The sequence below is a fragment of the Salarias fasciatus genome, chromosome 15 (assembly GCF_902148845.1).
Source record: "Salarias fasciatus chromosome 15, fSalaFa1.1, whole genome shotgun sequence".
Taxonomy (NCBI): Eukaryota; Metazoa; Chordata; class Actinopteri; order Blenniiformes; family Blenniidae; genus Salarias; species Salarias fasciatus.
The window spans coordinates 11,066,222-11,089,241 of record NC_043759.1 but is presented as its reverse complement, the minus strand read 5'-3'; the positions used below and the strand labels follow the sequence as shown (position 1 = coordinate 11,089,241).

Genomic DNA, 23,020 nt, shown 5'->3' with positions numbered 1-23,020 from the left:
CTTATTGTTCGTACAAAACCTATCGTTGAGTTGATGAATGTATTGTGCTGTTACTACTTACTTGCCTGCGCTTGTATGGATTTGCTGTTTCTATGTTTGGGGGCGGGAGGAGAAGGGACAGAGACCCTGGTTTAAAAAAACAAACAAACAAACAAAAAAAAACTTAAAAAAGATCAAAACTGTATACCATGTAACTTATGTAACTGTTGACTGTAACAGTTTGCTTGAATTAATAAAAATCTAATGTTATGTTTCAGCTCTATAAGTTAGAGTTTTCTTGTTGTTGAGTTAGTTTGATGATAAATCTAACAGTAGAAGTGAAATAAATCTTTCAATATGTTATAAGGACAGAGCATGAGAAGATCCGGCATTCAAAATATAAGTGTGATCTTCTTGAAACCACGTACCTAAATGATGTCCAGTTAAGGACTGTGCTTCTATTTGACTTTTCCTACTTCTCCACACAGACAATGTTCCTGGAGTTTTCCTGTATTTTCTCATCAACTTATGCTATGATTTCTTTTTTATGGCACTATTTATTCTCCACGTTGACGGCTTTCATAAACACGTTGGACAGCGATGCACGGTGTGTGCATGTCAGAAACATGTCAGCTTCGGCCCGGAGTGGATTTGGGCTTCAGCATGTCCTCACAGTTTGCAGCTCGCTGGTTGGACGAGGCCCATTTAAAAAAAAAAAAAAAACAACGCGAGCGTGTACGTGTCTGAGGGGAGATGATGGAAAAAGAGATTTAATTACCAGATACAGTGTTATTCTATTCGTGCTGGGATGATTTCCAACTGGTTCACCTCGGAGAGAATTGTCGGGTTTGTTTTCTTTCCAACATTAAACTGCAGTCAACAGATCTGAAATTGCATTTGCAAAAAAAAAAAAAAAAAAAAATCATCAGCCTGTGCGCCAAAGTATCACACTGATGTGTTGTGTCACGCTGAGAAAAAAACGGTTTTGCAGCTCCCCATACAGCACAATAGTCTACATGCCTGTTCCAAATATTCTACTGTTAAAAAAAAAACAAAAAAAAAAACACGCTGAAGTGTCTGTAGTGCGGTTCTCTTTTCTGGAATCTGCACAGACTGGAAGAGCTTTTTGGAACAACTCCCCACAGTGAAAGTCATTTGTATGGAAAGCCTGTTCTGGGTCATAAACTCCACGTGCATTGTTTATTATTAACAGAGAGAAAACAGTTGATGCTAATCCATTCCAGCACACTTTCTTCTCAGCCGGGATCATACATGGAGACACACGTGCACATAAATACAGACACACACATGCAGACGCTGCGCTTTCTTTCAAGTATTAAACGTGTTTTTCTAGTCTACCAAGGCTTGTGAGAAGAGTTTGAAATGCAAACAAAATAGATGACAGGTAAAATAATACCGTACAAACAAAGCTGAACTTGCGATGCTGAAAATGCGAAGGCAAAGCAGAAGCAGGTCATATTAAAATACAAAACACACGGAGACTACGGGGGTCAGAGAGTTCTTGTAGCACACAGTGAAGTTCGGTTCTACATCTTAATGCAGCTGCAGTGAGGAATGAAGAAGAAATCAATAACGTACAAAATAAAGCATTTTTAGGGTCAGGAAGCGGAACAAGTTGCTCCGAAATGTAATTAGTGTCTGATTTATTCACACACTAAAAAGATCTGTTTGTAAGAAACTACATATGAGTCTTGCCAATTCATATCAGAGTGAAATAAACATTTACTACATTTTATTTATTTATTAGTTAATTCACTGGTACAATCCAGTGTGATCCAACACCTTAGACATAAAAACGCCCCTGAACTTATAAAATTATATGTTAATTAGATGTGTTAACTGCAAAATATGTAAGATTTTCCAGTTACTATTGAAGTTCAGCTCTTCGTTGCACCGGTGGATGTTTTAAAGTGCTTTATAAATAAAGTTGACTTGACTTATTGACCAAAACCACACGTATCTTACAATTTCCTACACACCACTGAGTCCCACCATCTGACCATATAAAGTGTTTTCTTGCATGTACGATTGCTGAAGTTGCCAAATATGGTCACCTGCGCAATGGAAGCAACACATCAGAGGCATTTTTCAAAGTTAAACACTGGGGTGTAACACCACCACCACGTACTGCAGCGTGAAAAGACACCAGGAAGTTGGAAATATTCCTATTTGTGACTCTATCAACCAAAACCGCAGATTTGTTCGCCTTTTAAATATAGAAATACGGATAAAGCAGCCGTGTCGGATCACCTTGGACAGCACAGGCTTATCTAATAAAGTGGCTGGTGCATTTCCATGAAAAGAACACTATCAGCAGAAGCCTTACTGAACATCGCCACTGAAGCAAAGACTTTCTATATCTGAAGTAAGTGTTTCTCTTTTCACCGCTGAAGGCTGTGAACTTCAACGTGTCAAAAACCGAACAATCTAATCAACACTTTTTAATACAGTTTTTTTTATAGACAGATGAAGATCACTGCCATCTTTTTTTTTTTTTTAACCACCTCTCCTCCTTTCTGCCTCACCTCTCTCTCCGTCTGCCAGTGCGTCAATTGAAATACCTACAGCGGATCAGCAGGTGCGAAGGACTAAACCCTCCTATGTTTTATCACTTCACTTTGAGGGTGTTGCTTTTTCTTCGCGGCTGCTCTTTCTGAACCTGCCGGGCCCGCGTGCCGAAGCCAAGGGACTGCAGGGACTCGGTGATGAAGCGCTGCGTCGGGGAGACGCACAGCATCACCAGCAGCTTTGCATCCCCACCTGGTGGACGACAACAGGCAGAAAGCATCTTAATGCCGACTGTAAGGCGAGACTGTACCGTCGTTATGTGCTACACGCAGGACTCACTCTCAGTGTGTGTGTGTGTGTGTGTGTGTGTGTGTGTGTGTGTGTGTGTGTGTGTGTGTGTGTGTCTTACCAATGGCATCCTGCAGTAGATGAGTGAGTTTGCTGTTCCTGTAGGGGACGTGAGGTCTGTGCTCGGCCAAAGCACCCAGGACGTCCGACAGAGACGAGAGACTGCGGTTTATACAGGACACCTCCCACAGAGCTGCTCCCGAAACTCCAGACATTCCTGGTGGAAGGAGAGAAAAACAGGCACATAATGAACTGGGAATCTACTGGGAATTTAAAATTAGTGTGAATGTATCATTTTAATTGATTTTATCCTGTTGCCAAATCTAAATGGTGAATAAACTCTCTTTATTCACTATCATGAGTTTGTAAAGGCTTGAAGCTAAACCAAGCAATGCATTAAGCTCAAACGAGAAAATACATTTTAAAGTAAAAAATAAGCAATTGCATAAATATGGACTCAACAAGTTGAGTTCACAACTGTTCAGTATGACGCTGATTGTTAAATATCTCTAAGACTTTTGAATGTCTGCTGGAGAAGAAGACATTTTTGGCTCTGATCATGATCAAAGTTTCTCATCCTTCATCCCAATTAGAGACGCCCATCAGCTGAAATCCCATTCTGCAGCTTGGCATGCTTGGATTCCTCATTTTCAGGTAAAATCTTGCTTTCATGCAGAGCAGCCGGGGGGAGACCGGCCCTCCCACGACGAGCAGAGATTCAGAGAACGTCCTGCAGCAGTGAGCGCCTACCGACACACTCGCTCCCTGCCAGGTCCACCAGCTGCAGCTTGGTCCTGAAGGGGGCCGGGGAGATGCTGCGCCTCGGGGAGGGACAGGGGGAGTGGGAGGGCGACGGCGAGGCGCAGGGGGACGAGGCGGCGCTCAGGGAGCGCCCGTCCGATGGGTGGCCGGCGGCGGGGCTGGCGCGCCGGCAGCGCGGGCTCCACCACTCCCTGTGGGCGGAGCGCTGCAGGTCCTTCTTTGCGCTCTGCAGCCTGCGAGCTGGGAGGAGAGCGTGATCAGGTCACTGCCCGGCCATGTGAGGATGACAGGTGCACGTTGTGTGAACGCGTCTCACCCAGGGCGAGGGCGTTGGGGCTCTTGGAGGAGATGGTGAGGGTGACGACGAGGTGCGAGCGCGACGAGTCGGTGTGAATGAGGGTGGGGCAGTGAACCCGCCGCTTCAGGACACGGCTGATGATCTGCATGGCCTCGGCGGCGCTGCACACCGGCCTGGGAGACACATGGAGGAAGGACCTGGAGAATTCTGCAACTAACATTTGATTTATCAGAGCGGAACATTTTTCAACTTTGCAGTGAATGCAGGGAATAAAAAAAGGCATTGCTCAGTGAGGAATCAGTGAAAAGCTGCAATAAACCTACTGCAGAGCTAATTAACCAAACCAGCAATCACAGCTCACCAGGCAGACAAACACTTTGAAACTGAGCCTGTTTTTTACTGCTGTTCTACCCTGATATTCTCACACTAGGTCGATGAAATGACGCTGCATGGATTTTGCAATAAACTCGGCTGTTGAGGGAGCTGTGGCTTGTTAATTCAACACTAGGTTACATATTCCTGTAGCCTATGCTCTGATGGGAGAACTTTACACTTGCTCGTGTGAAAAGATCAAAAATACAGCTTCATGCATGATAAGTTATCCTTGAAATCTCAAAATTTCTTTTTTTTGCCCAATAATAATGAAAGCACTTCCTTTCGTTCGAAGACTTGATTGGGATTCTGGAGCTGCTTGGAAAGATTCGCGTTTTAAAATCAAAACAAACAAGAGGTTGCTTGTTCATTGATGTTAAATTCTCTTTAAGGATCATCCAATACATTACAGCTGTGGCTGTAGCCTCCATGTTGAAAAAAAGAAAACATACAAGGCTGATACTCCTAAAATGAATGCACTTTAAGTTTCCCCCTCTGTTTGGACTCACTCATGCGTGAGACAGGTGACCTGGCTGCTGCCGGAGGAGGTGGTGATGACGTCCCGCCGCTGGCTGGCACCGTTCCCCTGCCCGTCTTTGGCCAGCAGGTCAAACACCTCGTTGTTGTACACCTCGATCACCGACACCTCCACCGTGTGATTCTCCGCCGGCTTCTCGGAGATCAGCCTGAGAAAACGCACAGAGAAGAAATGAGTAAATAACCGCAAGCGGGAATCTATATCAGCTTCCTTTTTTTAACACGATGGAGTTAAATTTTGACTAAACAACTTAGGTATAAAGTAAAGTAGCTTGGATTCGTCGTGGTTTTGAAAAGCAGATGACAAAACGCCGTCTGCAGGCTTCGCTCCTGACATGGAGGAGCTCTTACATAAACAAATGAATAAACAAGCTTTACTGTCTCACCGAAAGAGCTCAGCAGCAGCTTTGGGAATAATACCCTGCTGTGCCTCCTGCTGCATCCTGGAGCTCTCCTCCAGCTGCTGGGATCCCAGCATGGTGTGTGTCTTCCCACTGCCTGTTTGTCCGTACGCCATGATACACACATTGTAGCTACAAGGCAGGATAGAGAGACGACATGCTGTTAATCCTGTTAATGGAACCATGGAGCATATATACTGTGCGTCACATGTCTCATTTCTACTTTTTCTTTGGTTGTTTCTTATATTTGTTGCATAAGATATACATTTCTTTTTAGATCTGATGTATTTTTTCTACAGTATTTAATCTATTATTATTATCCTTTGGCATCTTTCAGCTGCTTCATTCAGGTTTCTCCAGATCCTCCTTCAGTCTGTCCATGAATCACCTCTCATGTCTCTGTTTGCTCCTGCTTGGCAGTTCCAACTGCATTTGTCCAATACATTCATTATTTTTTGCTATATTTTTGTATAATTATCTTAATGGCATCCTGTACATGATGATAAAAAGTACCCATCAGAGGTCTGATGCTAGAATGGCGTAAAAGACCTAAAAAAATAACTTTTTTTGTCCTTTTTTGTCCTTTCTTGTTTAGTTTTATCATCACTGAATCAATTTCCTGTGAAGCAAGATAAATTATACCAACCTCCATGCAAAGCGATCCACAAATAAAGCTTGACTGAGTTATTCCAATTTGCAGGATAACAAACCAGATAGGTCGTACTGATACTTTATCTACTCACCCATCCAGCAGGGATGTGAGAAGCGGCTTCACCTCCTTAAACACGGTGTCCTGGGAATCTTCCGGTCCATACACTCTGAGGGAAACACAGCGCAGTGAGTAACAGCCGCCTCGCATCCCCCCGTACTGACATCAGAGTTTAGTTACTCACCTCTCAAACTCAAACATCTTGCTGTGCACCGGCATCCCCGTCTTCAGGCAGTTCACCATCACCGTGTCCTGAAGAGGCGAATGAGGAGAGACTGGGAGGTGAGAACTCCGAGCAGGTTAACAGCAGTCAAAGCGAAGCAGACGCTGAGCGACACTCACGTCACTGACTGCGTGGACGACTTCCTCTGACGACGCCGGGCTAGTAGAAGATGATAAAAGAAGAGTCAAAGACATTTCAATAAACTGACAGGAGGATGTTGTGTGAGCAGACTCACCCTGAGCCAGAGACCGAGGACTGAACGTGGTCAAAGGGCAGAACTGGACGGACTCGGCAGTGAACCCTGATGTTCCCTCTCAGCTCCTGCCGGCAAGCGGAGAGAGCCGTGAGAAATGATCGCTTCGTTCTTGTTAATCCGCATCCTTTCTGTGCTTACCACCAGTGTGTTATGAAGCTCTTTTCTCTTCTGTCTCTCTGCGCTGCACCTCTCCCGCTCTTCCCTCAGAGAGCGCTCCAAAGCTTCAACTCGACTATGCAAATCTGGAAAGAATGAACAAGGAATAAAGCCCAGCAGTCAATGCTAAAGGGAAGTCTCATCTATTGCAAACCGTGGTTAAAAACTCTATGCAGATACACACAAACGTTAAAACAACCAATTTTATCTCATGGAAATAGTTTGTGATTGTGTTGCAGTTTGGGCTAAATTAGGGTTCAAGCTTCAAAATATGTGAAACATACATTAAATGACTGCAGCGCAAACACGTCCTTCCTCTGCCAGACGTCAGTCAAGACGTGAAAAGGCCTGAAGCGGCATTACGTGGCCTGTGTGCTCAGTCTCATTAGAGCCAAAGCATGTGACAAGATCACCGGGCGGCAGTCTGAGAGGCGCTGACCAGCTGACTGGATTGTACAGTGCAGCACAGTCAACCTTGGATAACCTCAAAGGGGCGGGGCGACGGAGCGGGAGGCGGAGGAGTGTGTGAGAGGATTACCTGGTCCGGCAACACACCTCTGACTGAGACACAGGCAGCAAATAACCTGGAAGCCACTTCAGATTTATACACACACAGAAGGAGTGAGTGAATGATAGCGCGAGGGAAGTTTAATTGAAGTGAGTGGCGGAAAATCCGACTTTAAATAGGCTCTGTTAAAATTATGAGCAGACAGAGTAGCGTGGAAAACCCCTCAGCTTTACTATTTAGGCTTTTAATACGGACTGCTTGGTTCAAAGTCTGACATTTCTCAACGTGCAAAAGTGCAAAAAAAGGATGAAATAGGGTCTTATGAGCAATCCCACTATGTAAATACAGAATTTGTAATGGACAATTATGCATTTACAGCATTTCAACGCACATAAATAATGTAGACAGGCTCAGTTATCTCTATTTTAAATGCTAAATCATAAATCATTCAGTGGTTTTTAAGAAGCTGAAAAGAGGATACTATATGTTAGGATGAAACGTCTGACCTTCTGAAACAGATTCTTAAGAATAGAGACTATGTCTTCCTGCCTCTTTTTGGTTTCTTATTTCTTTAATATAGTGCATCCAGGAATAATCCACTATTGGATTTTATGTTGACAATAACCACAATTTGGCCGACCTCCACGAGGGATGTACATCGTGTGAAACACTCACTCTTTGCCTCTTCTCTGCAGTGGCTGTTGAAGCAGGAGCTGCCTTGCTTCACTTTCTCCAGCAGCTGTCTGCTCTGCTCCTCCAGCTCCGTGGCAAAGCTCACATAGATGGCGAAGACCTCGCTCAGGTCCTGCTTCACTACCTGCCACACACACACGGATTCAATACAGGCGTGTGTGAGGTCTGTCTTGTGTCTCCGTTATTTCCAGACAAACAGAAAAAAAACTCCACACCTTCACACACACACACACACACACACACACATTTGTACCTGGACTTCAGACAGGAGCTTGACGAGCGCTGCCTGGGTGATCTTCTGTGTCTTTCTCTGGAGCTGAAGCTCGTCCACAGCCTTGGTCTCCTCCTCATGATCCTGGCGCAGTTTGCCCAAACACTGAAGAGGATGAAGCATCAGCAGGGTTTATTTGAAACAGTATACTACCAGACTGCATGTTTTTATTCAAAACTAAATGCTTTCATGTAATGCAAAATAGTAAAACTGAAGTGTAACACAACTTTTAAGCATCTGTTGCTTTTTCAGTGGATAAAATAGAAGCAACTGATGTTTCGAAAAGTGAATTTATTTTCATGTTGTATACGATCTTTATATAGTGAGGTGATACAATTCTGAACATATCAGCTTACTTCTACTAGTTAACCCATGCTTGTCATTCTGTAGGTTTTCAATTTTCATATAACTTTCAAAGTCTAGTGACTGTCAAGAACTGTACCGGCTAATCTGTAATGTCATGAATGGCAGAAATCTTCTTACCTCAGCAAGTCTTAAATGAAGAATAGCATTCTCTGTTTCCAGTTCAAGTATTCGCTCTTCTTTACTCTGCAAGACAGACAAATAATTCAGCAGTGGACATGTCATGCTGCTGGATGAGTTAAAAAACATCAAAAGAAGAAGAAAAGACAGGATCACAATACACACTTGTATCTCTGTTTGACCTTCACTGACCTCCACTATTGACTTACCCTCAGCCTGTGCTCCAGAAGGTGTACCTGATGTGCAAACATTTGGTCCCGATTTATAAAAAGAGGCATTTTTTTTCCACAAGAAAACGAGCTACTGAGAGAGAGCAGAAAGTCTGGGCTCGTCCCGTTCCCTCCCCCGCCGATCAACTTGTGTCCTTTCGGGGCACATAATCCGATTAGTAACGATCAGCGACAACTTTCTCGGTGCTGCTTACCTGTCCGTGTGAGGCTGGTCAGTCAGTACTGCTGCTGTCTTCACTCTTCACATGGATGTTTCCGATCTGAGAGAGACACCAGGCAGAAATATGAGCTTTAACAGATTATACAAGCCATGCTTAAATGTTTGCATGTTTGTTTTGGTATTTAATTGAGATATCAAAGGATATCTAAATTACTTTTCTACTACTGAACATGTGCACAATTTATAATAGTAAGCTTACAATATCCTTTAAACCTGTTTTCTATTGCAAAATTTTAAAATTGTAACACATTAAATCCCTGCTTTGAATCTAAATTTGATTTCAAAACAAATTGTTTTTTTTCTGACAGGTATAGAGAGACAATCCAATGCTGTAAAGGTAATTAAATCTTAAATTGGTATAATGTAAACAGTGCTAGTGGGGTGAAAATATTCCGTTTTTAGATTGTTTTCTTTTTTTCAATCGTCAGGAGCACATGTGGAGAACTACTGCTTTTTAACAGCAGGGGGCAGCAAAACTCCTTGTTCAAGGAAAAAACAAAAACAGAACGAAGAAGAAAGACATTTCCGCATCGTCACAGGTAGAGACAGCCAGACTGCGCTGCTCGGGTCTAAAATGGCAAAATTAAAGGACAAAAGACGAGAGAACATAAGTGTCGCCACCGAGGTACGAGGTCTTTATCACACATTTTCCGCATCCGATCTCTCCATTCAGTTTTTTCTTCTGCCCTGCACGTGCCGTCCATTCACCGCGCGCGCTCTCTTTGCCTGCACCCACACACCTGTCCTCGTGTCTCGTGCAGATTGACCGTCTGGAGGAGCGGAAGGCGCGTTGCCAGGACAACCTGGAGAGGGCGGAGTTCAGGAGCAGGAGAGAGGAGCTCTCCGAGAAGGAGAGGTGAGGCTGCAGAGGTGGAGCAGGAGGTGGGAGGGTCGCGGGTTCAAATCCTGCAGCTGCCAGCTCACCACTGTGACCCCCTGACCCCATCGTCACCTCTCGTTCTCTCTCCACAGACAAGAGCTGGAAGATGAAATGGCAATCATGAATGAAAGGGTGCTGAAGCTGGGTAAGCTGAAAGTAATTTGTGGCACTGAAGCACCATACACTCAAAAACTCTGCTGGTTTTGGAAGATAAAGATGTAGTGGAAGTCTGATGTATGAATGGAGAGAATACTGTAGCCTTTATTAGTTTGTGCTTTCTTTTTTTCCCACATGAAATTCTGCACTGCATACAGGACTGAGTTAAAAAACAAACGTCATCACAGTGAATGGCAGACAAACTGTGTGTTGTCTTATGTAACACTTTCTAAAGCATCTATATAGGGATCAGTATATTTCACACTAACCATAGGCATCAGTGTGTCTGTGTGAAGGGATTTATTTTTGGGACGATTTGTGTGATCTACCAATTGCGCTCTGCAAATAATGGATCTGTTATGGACTCTATGCACAACTTCACCACTTCCTGAACTTCAGGAGGCTGCCTGTTTCCTGTCTTTCATGATAGGACGAGCTGATTAATGCAGGTGTGTCTGACCTCTGTAAGACAACGCTGATGTTCAGACACACCTGCGTTAATCAGCTCGTCCTATCATGAAAGACAGGAAACAGGGAGCCTCCTGAAGTTCAGGAAGTGGTGAAGTTGTGCATAGAGTCCATTTGCACAAAGATGTGTTGATCGCACTGCGCTTTTTACCAGTACAGATTAGCATGCAGGTAATGCATGTAGGTTTAGACTTAAATAATCTGTCAATCTTGTACGATTAGTTTTTTTTTTTTTTTACATACTTAGATGGAATGTTGGTGTAAGTTGGTATGTTCAAACATTACAAAGATTGGAAAATATTTTTAATTCATTATTTCATGTTTTCTGCTCTATATTGTAATTCTGCTCACAATTGTTTCTGCACATTTTTTGTTTACTTTGTTCTTTGTTGAGATTGTATCAATGTGTTCATGCCAGTTTTATCCTGTTTCCTCTAGATAAGGAGCTGGAAACATTGAGAGGCGAGAACCGGAGGAACATGGTGCTGTCCGTTGCCCTGCTGGTTCTCAGTGCTCTTTTCTACTACATCTTCATTTACAGTGAAGAAAACTCGTGACACTGCTCAGAATCTGCTCCGGAGTGTGTAATACTAAATCCATCCAGCAGATGGAAACATTGCAATATGAATGTGGGTCCTGGTTGGTGGAACCTGTGGTCTCTCCTGCATCACAGCATTCATGAAGTTTAAACTTTATTATTTTTACTCAACTTGGCCAAAGTTTCTCTCTAACTAAAATAACACCGCAGGAGCAGTAACCGCCTCATTCAGAGGCTTTGTGGAAACATCTGTAACACACATTGGATATACACTATTGATGCATTCATGTTCTGCTATAATTACAAATAAATGTTTATGATAAAGCATCAGTCCATTGCAGCAAGGATTAAAGCATGTTTGATCAATTTTCCTTTTTAAAATGTTTTCTGCATGTGTTGTCATAACCACAATGACAAAGCCTGATGAATGTAATTTTTTTTGTATTCATGCAAATTTTATGTAGTTATTAAAGTATGTCAGAAATCTCCAAAAAACTTTTTATACACAGGAGTGAAAGTTGTGCAAGTTGAGTTTTGTTCTGTATTTGCTTTTGTTTGACCAAATTTAATTGTGTATCATACTTTGACATGAGCTTAATAAAGGATTTATTGCCATTTTGGAATGCAGGGAATTATTTCACTTTTTTCTTTCTTTTCTTTTCCATCTGAAACTGCATTGTTCAACACCTAAAGGTGCTCAAAAACTCATGAAAATTTACACACGCTCTGCCAAGTGTTGTCATGTGTGTGACAGCTTGTCATGAATTTGACATTTTTGACAGGATGTAATGTTGGTCCACATTTCCATCACTGTGACCTACAGCAAACTTCAACATGCACCTCGTTCTGGTTTGCGAGGGCCAATTCAATGCTGCTTCCAGATTTTTACTCCAAAGGTCCACCCATGCATTTTTCTTCTATATTGGTTTATCCTGTTCATAGTTGTGGGGTCTTGGAGCCAACCCCAGTCAACTGTGGGTATGGGCAGGATACTGCTGTGGCCCAGAAGGGCCAAAGTCACAAAGCAATCGCAAAATCCAAAACGCAAACGAAAAGACCACAGCAGAAAGCCACAAGACATCAGCAAAAACACACAACATGAAAAGGTCTTCACGCAAATACTAAGGTCACATCGTAAGTGCACAGAAACGCGTTTGTTTCCAGGGGACAATATTACCTGACGGAACCAAACGATAGACGGCAGAGCAGAATGTAATGAAAATTTATACACGGTGACCAACATTGATGATTTATAAAAACACATTACATTAATTACAGTCAGCAAGCAGTGGCGTTTTACTTACATTTCATTAAAGCTGTCTGTCATTAAAATAGTCCGTCAGAAAATATCGCCCCCTGGAAACAAGGCCTGCCCTTCCGCCCGCTGCACGTTCAGTTGTGTCCAGCATAAATTGCCCAAAAATGAAATATGGATTACTGGGAGTGTCTGAGGAGGAGGAAGAACCTGCGCAATTAATTCGCCAAAGCAAAACGATGCGTGACCGACAAGAAAAGTGGACCGGCCGGGCCGGCGGTAGCAAACCACCTCCAGCCCTGGACACCAGTCTGCAGCACGTGGCCATTCAGCAGGCTGAGGGAAGCAGTGCTGCTCAGATGATAATCCAAAAGAATGTCGCAATAATAATTTCGACATGATCATATAATCATAATACTCAGAATTAGAATTATTACAAAATTTTTATCAGTTTGTGAGCTTAGCAAGTGCAAACGTCTCCTATATGATATTTCTCTATTTTGGAGGTCATTGAAGAGTCAGACCCTGGTGAAGGTCTGTCAGTCAGCCAGGTTCCATCAAACTCCTGTCAGGAGTTTTTCCACTATGTGCATTGAAGAATTTGGAAGTTGTCTGGTCTCTCCATCGCCATCGATATCAAGGCCACCTCTATTTTCTGCTGAAGCACCACCACCTGTTGCACCACTCCCAGCTCCAGGAAGAGGAAGCAGAACTCCTCATCCAACTTTAATTCTGAAGCTGCCCTCCCTGCCCTGGACAAAAGACGGACGGACTGAGCGGGAGGCAGCAATGGAAGCTGCACAGGAGAGACGGGAGAGCATCCTGCAGCTTCACAACGATCCCTGCAGAAGATACGTCCTGCATGTGGCAGATGTCATGAGGTCTCTCCCACCTCACCTGCTTCCAGAGTGCAAAGTGAAAATAAGCATTGTACTTTATCAAATGGAGCAGAAAGCTGTCGAATTTGCAATGGGCCAACCATAAAGGCCACAGTCGAGTATTTTTGTAAAGAATTTTAACATTGATTCCGTTTGAGTTCTCATTTGTCAATATTTCATTTTCATTAATATCTTCCACCTCTTATTGTTCAATTAAATTTTGTTGGTGTTCAATGAAGAATGGTTCCTTTTGGTTATTCATATATTTAATTCTGGACTTTGTCGACTGATCAATGTAAATAGTAGAATGAAAAGCTGGTTTTTTGCAAGGACGGATATAACGACTTTGAGTCTAAAGATGTCATTTGCATATTGCCAACATACCAAAAACCTAAATACTTTATAATTCCAGAAAACAATAACACAGCTTTTTAATTCTCACACAATAAATGAACCAGGATTAAACTAAAAAACAGTTTAAAAAGAAACTACATTGAAGCCCATCTCTTGTGGCCCAGGCTTCCTGAGATGCTTGGACTCTTGACAGTCTCCCTGGGTCCTGCAGGCTGCTGTGTCCCTTTACACGTCTCCTCCACTCTCCAGGCTGCAACTCACCAGGAACAGTTGCGGAGTCTGGGAAGTTTAACGGGATCTATCTGGCGGCCGGTGCTTTTGCCGCATCTGTGCAGGCAAGGTAATCCTGGACCGCAACGCAGGCCTTCACCGTGTCTCTGGCATTGTCAGGCAAACACTCCATCGGCCTGCCGAGGATGCTGCCAAGATGCTGAAAGCATTTTCAATGACTTGCTCAGCATGAGAGCGGCAGTAATTGAAGATCTGCTCCTTCAACGTCACATTTTGATCTAGAAATGTATAAAATGACATGGGTGGGTTAATTCATAGTTATATTCTAAATCAAAGTAAAACTGTCATACATACAGTATGTCTACATTGGAATGTGCATATTTACACAAAACATTTAGAATATTGCAAAAATAATGAAATGGATGAGAAGTAATAATGGAATGACATACTTTTAAATGCTGCGTGTCAATTTATAAGGGCAATTTTGTCAGCTATTCTAGCAAGTGTGGCGCCATGATCTGGTTGAGATCAAAATACTTAATACACGAATATTACAACATTTGTAATTTAAAACTGAAGAATCGCCTAAGATCAATTCTGCACCTGTCTGATGTGTTTGCTATGGAGCTGCTTCTAGCCATAAAAAATAAAGAATCAACTTATCCTTGGAGGAGGCGTGGCTTCAGAGTTTGCAGCTTCTGATGAAGTATGAAATGTCAGCAAGCAGCCGAACTTTCTTCGGGAACAGATAGGTCTATGATAAGGCCAACATTGGATTATGGCTGCTTTGTATTCGGTGCTGCGGCTAATACACTTTTGCAAAAGTTGGATAGAGTTCAACCAAAAGCCCTGAGAATTTGCAGTGGTGCATTTGGAACCACTACTATTCCACCATTACTAGTTGAAATGGGCGAAACTCCTTTAAAATTGAGAAGACTGAAGTTGGGGCTCCAGTACCAGGCCAGGCTAGCTGGACTAAAACAAAAATCTGCTGCCATGCCTCTTGGAAGACTGCTGGAAGTTTGTCAAGAAACTGGGAAAAGCCAGGCATTTGAGGTCTATTTATCAAATGGCGAGTAATTTGGGCTTGAAAAGCCAGAATGTTATTGGCTCCTGAAAGCTTCTGGAAGGATCTGTCAATCATTCCAGAGCAGACCTGTCAATCGAGTAGCCACGCCTCCTCATTATGAAAAGTTTAACGCTGAATAAAAAATTCAATATTAATATATTTTCACAATATATTTCTGGATTTCTCTTCTGGACCATGACACGAAATAGAAAAAAAAATTCTATAATATTATTTAGCTCTGTTGCTTTCCAGTTCATCAGTTATCTGGGATTTCTTTGCATTTCTTTAATTTAGCAATTCTTTGGAACCTTATGTTTCTTTAGGTTTCCTTAGGTTCTGTAGCAGATTTGACCAGGTCTCTTTAGGTGAAATACCTTTACAAGGAAAACACAAAATACAACCCAAATTACTCCTACAACTAGTACTTTTTAAATCTTTCATAAAGGTTGCATTCAAAATAACAGAGTTAAAGGTGCTGTAGGCAGGATTTTGCTAGTCAATGCTAATTTTTCTGTGTTTTTTTTGGATTAAATGTTAGAGTATCCATTGATAATCCTTTAGGAGTGTAGCATAATTGCACTACCGCGATGGCGCAGTGTTTCCATCTGTCTCTGTTCTGAGCTGAAAAGGAATCTCGACAGCTCCAGGTATCTTTGACCAATCAGAAGAGCCCATGAGGCTCTGACCGTGATTGGTCGAGGGGCGTTCGTCGCACGTTCTTGTGGGAGGGGCCTAACTTGCGTAAGGGCGTGATGTCAGAGAAAACAGGACAGGATTAGCTGTGCTTGGTTTCAAATCACCATCTTAGATGGGTCAAATCGCCATCTTGCTTAGGTAAACCTAAGCAAGATGGCGGAGATGCTGAATCCTGCCTACAGCACCTTTAATTATGATTTGGCAATAAAGAATAACATATTCTTAGCAAAGGTAGATTGTCAATATTTAACTTAACAGTTTAAACAGGTAGAAAACAAATGCAATAAATCAAATGCTTTTCATTCTTGCATAAATCTAATAATCAACACAAACTTTGCGCTTCCATGGGGGAAACAAACAAAGTTCGCGTTGAAAGCCGGAATTTCCCAGGTGCTCTTGAATGCACCAAACGTTTCTCAGTGGAACATTGCAGCTCCGACCAGCTGCCATCTACAGCTGTGAAGAGTTTATTGCACAGGTTAGTCACACGAGAGAAACACCTTCTCTGTTTTAACCACAGTTTGCAGTTTGGGTGAGCTGCGTCCTGCAGGCTGGCTGTAAAACAACTGGTGTCTCCTCCACATCTAGCCGGCCGGGGACATGACCCAGGTGATTGGTTCCACCTGGTCTTTCTCCTCCCTGGTGGGGGATGGGAGGCGGAGCCAGAGCAGAGTCACATAGGGTGTGTTCAAAATCGCATACTGCCTACTACATACTTCCATACCCATACCGTCCACACTGCATACTGCATACCCAGTCCATCAGACAGTATGCAAAGCTTTTACACTACAGCATACTTACATAATAACCCACAATGCATTGCACTCCTCCCCGAGCCGAAATCGACCGGCTAAAGCTGATTTCACTTTAGCTCTAAACTCTTCAAATGTATAACTTTATCGAGATTTTTTTTTAAATTAGGCGACAAAGTGTTCGTTTAGAGCCCGAGTGTGTTGTTTATTTGTCCGAATACCAACCGTTTATGATTTTGTTTGGGCGAATTCGGCGAAATTCAAGCCAGCTGCAGTGAGCAACACACTTCCGGTTATTTTCACAAAAATAAACCACCCCTTTCCCCTTTCCCTTTCTCATGCAAAAAAACCTTAGTGATAAATCTGTGCTTGTACTTTGAAAACAAAAAGCGGACCTTTCAGAAATATATCTCGCTTAAAAGAATACTCCGAAGATTTTTGGACCCACGCCCTAACGTTTTGATACACACAGATATGCACAAGCATAGTGCTCCGCGGAAGGACATACCGGCGCACAGCGGCTGAGTCTATGGCTTCTACTGCTGTGCGCCGGTATATCCTTCCACAGAGCACTGTGCATGCGTATGTCAGTGTGTATCAAAACGTTATTTTAGTGGATTGAAAAGAAAACACCGTCCTTTAAAATGTTTTATAACCATTCGGATTTACTTCACGTGCTAATACGCCATCCCCTGGACCACTGGAAGGAGTATTTTGTCCACTTTTGTCAGTCCGGCTCTGTCTCCTCTTCACCTGCCACAGTTGAGCTAAGCTAACTATGATGCTAACAGCTGGGATCCAGCCACTGGACGAACGGACACAAAAAACGGTATTTATGAGCTTATCTCACTTTGTAAATGATCGGGATAGGACGTGGGTCCATAATCTTCGGAGTATTCCTTTAACATCACCGTTTGGACCGTTGTCCCGTTAACAGAATTGGACCAGTTATGATGCCTTACCGACGGAGAGTTTCTTCGGCTCTTCAACGAAGAACGGCTCGCCGTCTTCGGTACATCATGGTCGCTTTCAACATGGACTTGTTGTCAGATGTAAGTGTTTTTTGTTGTTTTTTTAAAACTATTTTTAATCAATGTAAATCCAGTCAGAAATCTCTAACATAACATACCTACTAGCACAAAAATTGGAGTAAAAATTATATCTATAACCATACTCAGCTTGGGAAATGTACATCATTAAGAAACAGTCATTGTGAACTGAATAAAGTTTATTAAAATAAATAAATAACAAGTCCGCTGTTCGTCGCGTTGCATCTTGGGTAATTTTCAGTATGAGTAGTAAACCCACAATGTCTACTCAACATTTCTGGCGAATGCAGTATGCATCCGGGAACTTCTCGCATACTCACAAATCGCATACTGCCAGTGTAAACGCACTGCATACTCAATAAGTTAGTATGAGTAGTAGGTAAGTATGCAGTTTCGAACACAGCCATTTTCTCTCTCCAGTAGCTCTATCTTGGCATTGCTTCACTTCCTCCAAAACCCTTTGAGCTTCCTGATCATGTTTGAGACCAAAGTGATCTTTCGGAGGGTGTGAGGTGCTGATATGCATGGGCAACTTACAGCCTCCAGGCCCTGCTTCCTGTATTTTGCAACCTGTAGGTCAACTTTCAATCATAACATAATAGATTTTAGTGAACTTAAGGGTGAACGGTCCTTTTAACAGCTTTTTGACTCATATCAACTGCAGTTTCTCTAATTACTGAAACCTAATTTTTTTTCGAAGACAAAATGAGAGTTTGGTGGGCCTGACAATGATCAGAGCTTCATTTTGCTGAATTAAAAAGCGTGTTGGAAGGTTGAACATGTTGTAATACTACACTGTGGGCTTTTTATGTAGTTTCACAGGTACTGCAGGCATGACTGAACCACTTAACACAGTCATGCTGGCACATGTGTCGCACTTGGAAGCAGGGTGATGAAAAAGTCTGCAAGTCTCTCTGTACTAAGAATATAACTACAATCATATCCCTGCCACTGATTCTCATTTTCTTGCCTGAAATGAGTCACTGAAATACAAAAGAGTCAGAACCACTTTACCGTGCTTCGTCCTTATTAGCCATGTTCCTGTTGAGGACTGAAATAGATTCATTATGTGAAATATGGGCTTTGGCAGTCTTTTATTTGCTTTGGTGGATATAATGAACTGTGTATTACAGGAGAAAAATTATTAGAGCAAATTTCAGCTCATCACCAAACAGACTTGATGAAAAAACAGCAGTATATAACATCTAACCTATGAGTCCACAGGCCACACCGGAGGCTATGTAGGTGGAGTTAAGTTATATCACTTTTCCCACGATAGGTTAATCTTGGATTTTCATGGCTCCTCTGGCGATAGATCAAATGAAATATAACCAAACCACAAAGGAGAGCTTTCAAATATGCTTTGAATTAAACAGAATGTATAGAACAGCTCAGAAATAAGCTGTTTGTGCATCCTTCCTCCTACACACTTTTATCACTGTCTCAGTTCTCGTTACACCTACACACACTCGTGCTCCCACTTTCTGATTAAAGAAATATAAACAAGCACATTATACAACGCCACTGTAGGATTAAAAACAAGATTGAGGGCCCTGAATAGACTATGAGATTGATACCTTTGCTTAATCAAGCAAAGAAAAACTTAATGGTAAAAATAAAGCACGTAAAAATAACAATTAGCTTCAATTTAAATGTCTCAGCCATAAAAAAAAAACACTCAGCCAGTTTGTCATCCACTTAAAGTGACCCCTATTATGAATCCTATGGGATTCATATTTCATCTCACATGTTGAATTCAGAATGTTCGCAACTAAACAGGTTTGACCAAGCGCCAAAATGCCAGGTGTCACTTTAGATTCTGTTGTTCTAAAGGTAGAAATATGTTTGAGTTCACCCACTGTCGAGGAGGTCTGCTGTCCACACTCAGGTCAGACGTCATTATGTAACCCATTTTTTTGGTTGTTTTGTCCTTTGGCCTGCTCTCGACTCTTTAAACGTAACAAAAGTTTATCTCAGATTTTTGGTCAGGACTCAAAATGTGCTCTGTCAAATTAATTAGCAGAACAAAACACTAACGCATTGTTGCAGGGTGGCGGCAGTACAGGAATATCTCTGGATGGACTCCAGGGTCGGGTGGCTTTCTGTGTGCAATTTCCATGTTTTCTTTTGAATGGATGTTAAGTTCTTCTCCAGTTACTTCCTCCCACAGTCCAATAAACACAGAGCTGGTAAGGCGTGGGGCCACATAATGGTGCAAGTCGGATTTCAGTGTGCCTTTTACTCCTCTTAATTCATCCTCTTTGATCGAATGTGGAGCCTCAGTGCTTCAGGCAGAGTGGTGATGAATTCCTTAATGAGTAAATTACAGTTCTTCTTTAAAAGAAGATGAGTGTCAAGTGAAGGGGAGGTGGAAGATGGAGGGATGGGGCGGCTGGGTCAATTTGCCACAGAAGTACCGCTGAAGTGCGGCGTCGCTGTCAGGTTATGGAGGTTACATTACTCTTTACTGCCCCGACTCAGGAGGGGAGCTTCGCTGTGTGTGAGGAAGAGGAAATGAGTCTGAGGCACGCTGTGCTGATGACAGGTAATCACACCCAAGCCAAGGGGAGAATAAATGGAGGCTGGATGCAGTCAGGGAAGCACCAGACATTCAGAAATGACACACTTCGCCTCGGCAGTTTGATCAGCCTTCTTAACCTTCCCATCACCTCGCAGGTCAGATTGACACGTTACACTCGGGGTATTTCGTTCGGCCTGAGCTGCTGTAATGAAATGATTAAAACGGCATTCAGTAGAGCAGAGATCAGCCCGTAGTCAATTTACATAATCGAGGGACATAATTGAAATGACGCTCGGGTCGATTCGACTTGCTTGTGGCGGTGAAGTTCAAATGGGAGTTCACTTTTCAAACAGTGAAGATCACTCTTCACTTCCAGTGATCGTCCGAATGTGAAATAACTGCCGTGCAGAATATATAAGCTTTCCTGCACCTATTTCAATTTACACGGAGCAATTTGTAAGACTTAATTCTCAATGTGGAACTGAAGGATTAGTGAACAGTCACCTAACTTCACCTCTCAGCTGTCTCTGTTCATTCATTAATTCATTAATTCATTACGCAGTTGGGGTGGCAGAGAGCTTTCAAGGAGGGATTTAATTTTTGAATAGAAGATGTGCTTCCATCCAACCTGGGGAGCTGGACTCGGATGACAGCATAATGAAAACCCTCTGCTGTAAAGTCTGCAGCAACAGGTGGTCCATACTCCTGTAACAACCTACGTTTTTGACAGATGTTCGAACTAATTATTGTGTTAAACATGCCTGGAATTTATTTTTGGATACAGGATGGTTCTCATATACTACTGATGTTTTGTCAGTGGCAAAAGCTTATATAGAATAGACTTCATTAAGTTATTTACTCCGATTGATCCATCTTCTAAACTGAAGTATTCAACAAATGCACCCAGTAAAATACACTGAAATACAGTGATAGTATAAATATTTTAACTTAATTTAAAAAAATATATGGAAACACAAGTTTACCCAAAACATTTTTTTAAATCGTTTTTTAACTATACATTTTAATCTTCTAAATTATGTTCAGTTCAGTTCAGTTTATTTTGGACAAAGAAAACAGTTGAAAATAAAAAATAAAATAAAATAAAAAACTGTCAATTTAAGGGTACGTAATACCAAAATTGTTCATAAGTACTAAATAAATAAATCATTTAATATGTCCAAAAAGGAGTAGGAAGAAGCAAAAGCTTTTCATGTCCTGCCCCCACTTACTCACCCTCTATATTAACCAAAATTAATGTTCATCACAGATTTCACAAACATCACCTCTGAGTACAGCACGGCTGAAGTTCCCTCTCGTCGGAGGGGACGTGCTGACCTTTTAGACATGTTGTCTAACTTCAAAAGTAAACATAATTAGGCACCACAAGTACACAGCGTAAGTCTCAAACAGTATGCTGCTGAGCGTCTCCAGCACTTATTAAACTCATTGTACCTTAAAAAATGTCCCCCGCTCACACTCACCGAGTCACGTAGTGTTTTTCTGAGAAAATCCAGGTTAGGTCTGGCCTCTCTCTCTCTCTCTCTCTCCCTCTCTCTCTGAAACACGTACACATATGCTCTCAAACCGTCCAACGAGTTCACAGTAAACACAGCATACAGGCCACACATGTTCTCCCACGCCCAGTCTGGTGATTTACACATGACAGATCCTGGTATAACAGGTGCCAGACGACTAACAGGCAACATTCACACTGTAAAGCTCCGTGCCAATACATCCCCACATACACACTCTAGTTAATCTCCACATTACGGCATCCATCGAAACCACTTAAAGCTTTAAATATCTGGAGAATCCTTTCTCATCACACACTGGTTTACGCTCTTTACTGTGAATTTAGTGTGAAATATATCTATGGATGCTGCCTGGCTCTTAGAAATTTTTGCCACTCGTGTTTTGAGTCTCTCTTCTTTTAATACATCTCTGTGTCTGAAACATTCCTTTGATATCACTGACACGAAAGTAAAGGTACACTACAGTTGAGGAGGAAAAAACCGACAGTTTGTGTGATTACGTAATCAATAACTCCAAAGCATTTTCCATCAAGGTAATGACTAACTCAGTAATAGTAATGTTCCTATGGAGAAAGCCCTTGCTACACCACTATAATTAATGTTATTAATGAGAGAATCATTCGGCTGTGTACTCTGGTAATTGCTCCAAGAGCTGAGCAGGTTTGCACTGATCAAGCATTACATAATTCAAACACCGCAACCAGCCTCTATTTGGTCTAATGGATGTAAGATCAAGGCGGATGACCATGGGCGAGTTTTAGCGCCGCGCACGTTCACCTTTGCATGCTCTTATGCTGAGAAACGCCGATGTTGACGCGATGATAGAGCAGACCTGGATGTGGCCGTGCTGGTGAACTCTGGCTAATAGAATTGATCTCAGTTAGAAAGATCAGAGAGAAAGTCAAAAGTCATTAATTTATTCTTCCACCGTAGGTACACAGTTTAGTCATTCAGTTGAGGTTCAGTCGTGAACTTGAGTGTGAAGGATGCAGGGTTGAACAGCAACATGAAGAGCATTCAGTGTAAAGATTGGCCAAGTCTTTACTGCAAAATGCAACATCTTTATGTTGTGAGCTTTATAAATAGGAAGGAGCTGAATGCACTATCAGCAGAGTATAGTATGGCAGGTTTTAACAGATTTTTTGCTCACATATAAAGATAAATGTTGAGGGTTTTTATGATTTTAAGTGTTTTTGTGTGTGAGTTTTTCATCATACCCAGGTGAAATCTACACAATATCATCTACTGTACTAAATATCAAAAATAAAAAGTCAATGCAGTGGCAGGGAACAATATAAAGAATCTTTTTTTATATATTTGAATGTTTTTGTATGTTAGATATTACAATATAGCTTGAGATACCAAAAAAAAAGATCAGTATTTACTTCAGCTTGTTTGCTTGTGAGTGCGTGCACACATTCAGCAGAAGTAAAACAAATGAAACCCTTGCTACATTTACTGCAATGAATCGTGGTTAAAGTGAAATTAATCTTTTCATTACTTTGCTTTTTCAATACCAAATGCTCATACCTGATCCTGTTTGTGCTCCGTGTATCACTGTGTTTGTGTTTTGATAAGCTTGAAAGATTGCTAAAAGTGTTTGAATTGACACTAATTACCACATTTCCTCTTCTTTGAAGGTTACCACAATTAGTTTGAGTGGTAG

General features: G+C 42.0%; 2 protein-coding genes across 2 annotated transcripts; one reads left to right on the top strand and one right to left on the bottom strand.

The window, feature by feature from the left end:
* Window positions 1-2,608: 2,608 nt before the first annotated feature.
* On the bottom strand, window positions 2,609-6,181 carry kif25 (kinesin family member 25). Its single transcript, XM_030110351.1, has 8 exons — window positions 6,120-6,181; window positions 5,970-6,044; window positions 5,212-5,358; window positions 4,798-4,974; window positions 3,935-4,089; window positions 3,607-3,858; window positions 2,918-3,073; window positions 2,609-2,760 (listed from the first exon to the last, which is right to left on the bottom strand). The coding sequence occupies exons 1-8, from the start codon at window positions 6,176-6,178 to the stop codon at window positions 2,609-2,611; spliced, it is 1,173 nt and encodes a 390-aa protein (XP_029966211.1). The 5' UTR covers window positions 6,179-6,181.
* A 3,305-nt stretch (window positions 6,182-9,486) lies between these two features.
* ccdc167 (coiled-coil domain containing 167) lies at window positions 9,487-11,626 on the top strand. The gene is made up of 4 exons (XM_030110347.1): window positions 9,487-9,600; window positions 9,737-9,831; window positions 9,948-10,000; window positions 10,918-11,626. The coding sequence occupies exons 1-4, from the start codon at window positions 9,550-9,552 to the stop codon at window positions 11,034-11,036; spliced, it is 318 nt and encodes a 105-aa protein (XP_029966207.1). The 5' UTR covers window positions 9,487-9,549; the 3' UTR covers window positions 11,037-11,626.
* The last annotated feature ends 11,394 nt before the right edge of the window (window positions 11,627-23,020 follow it).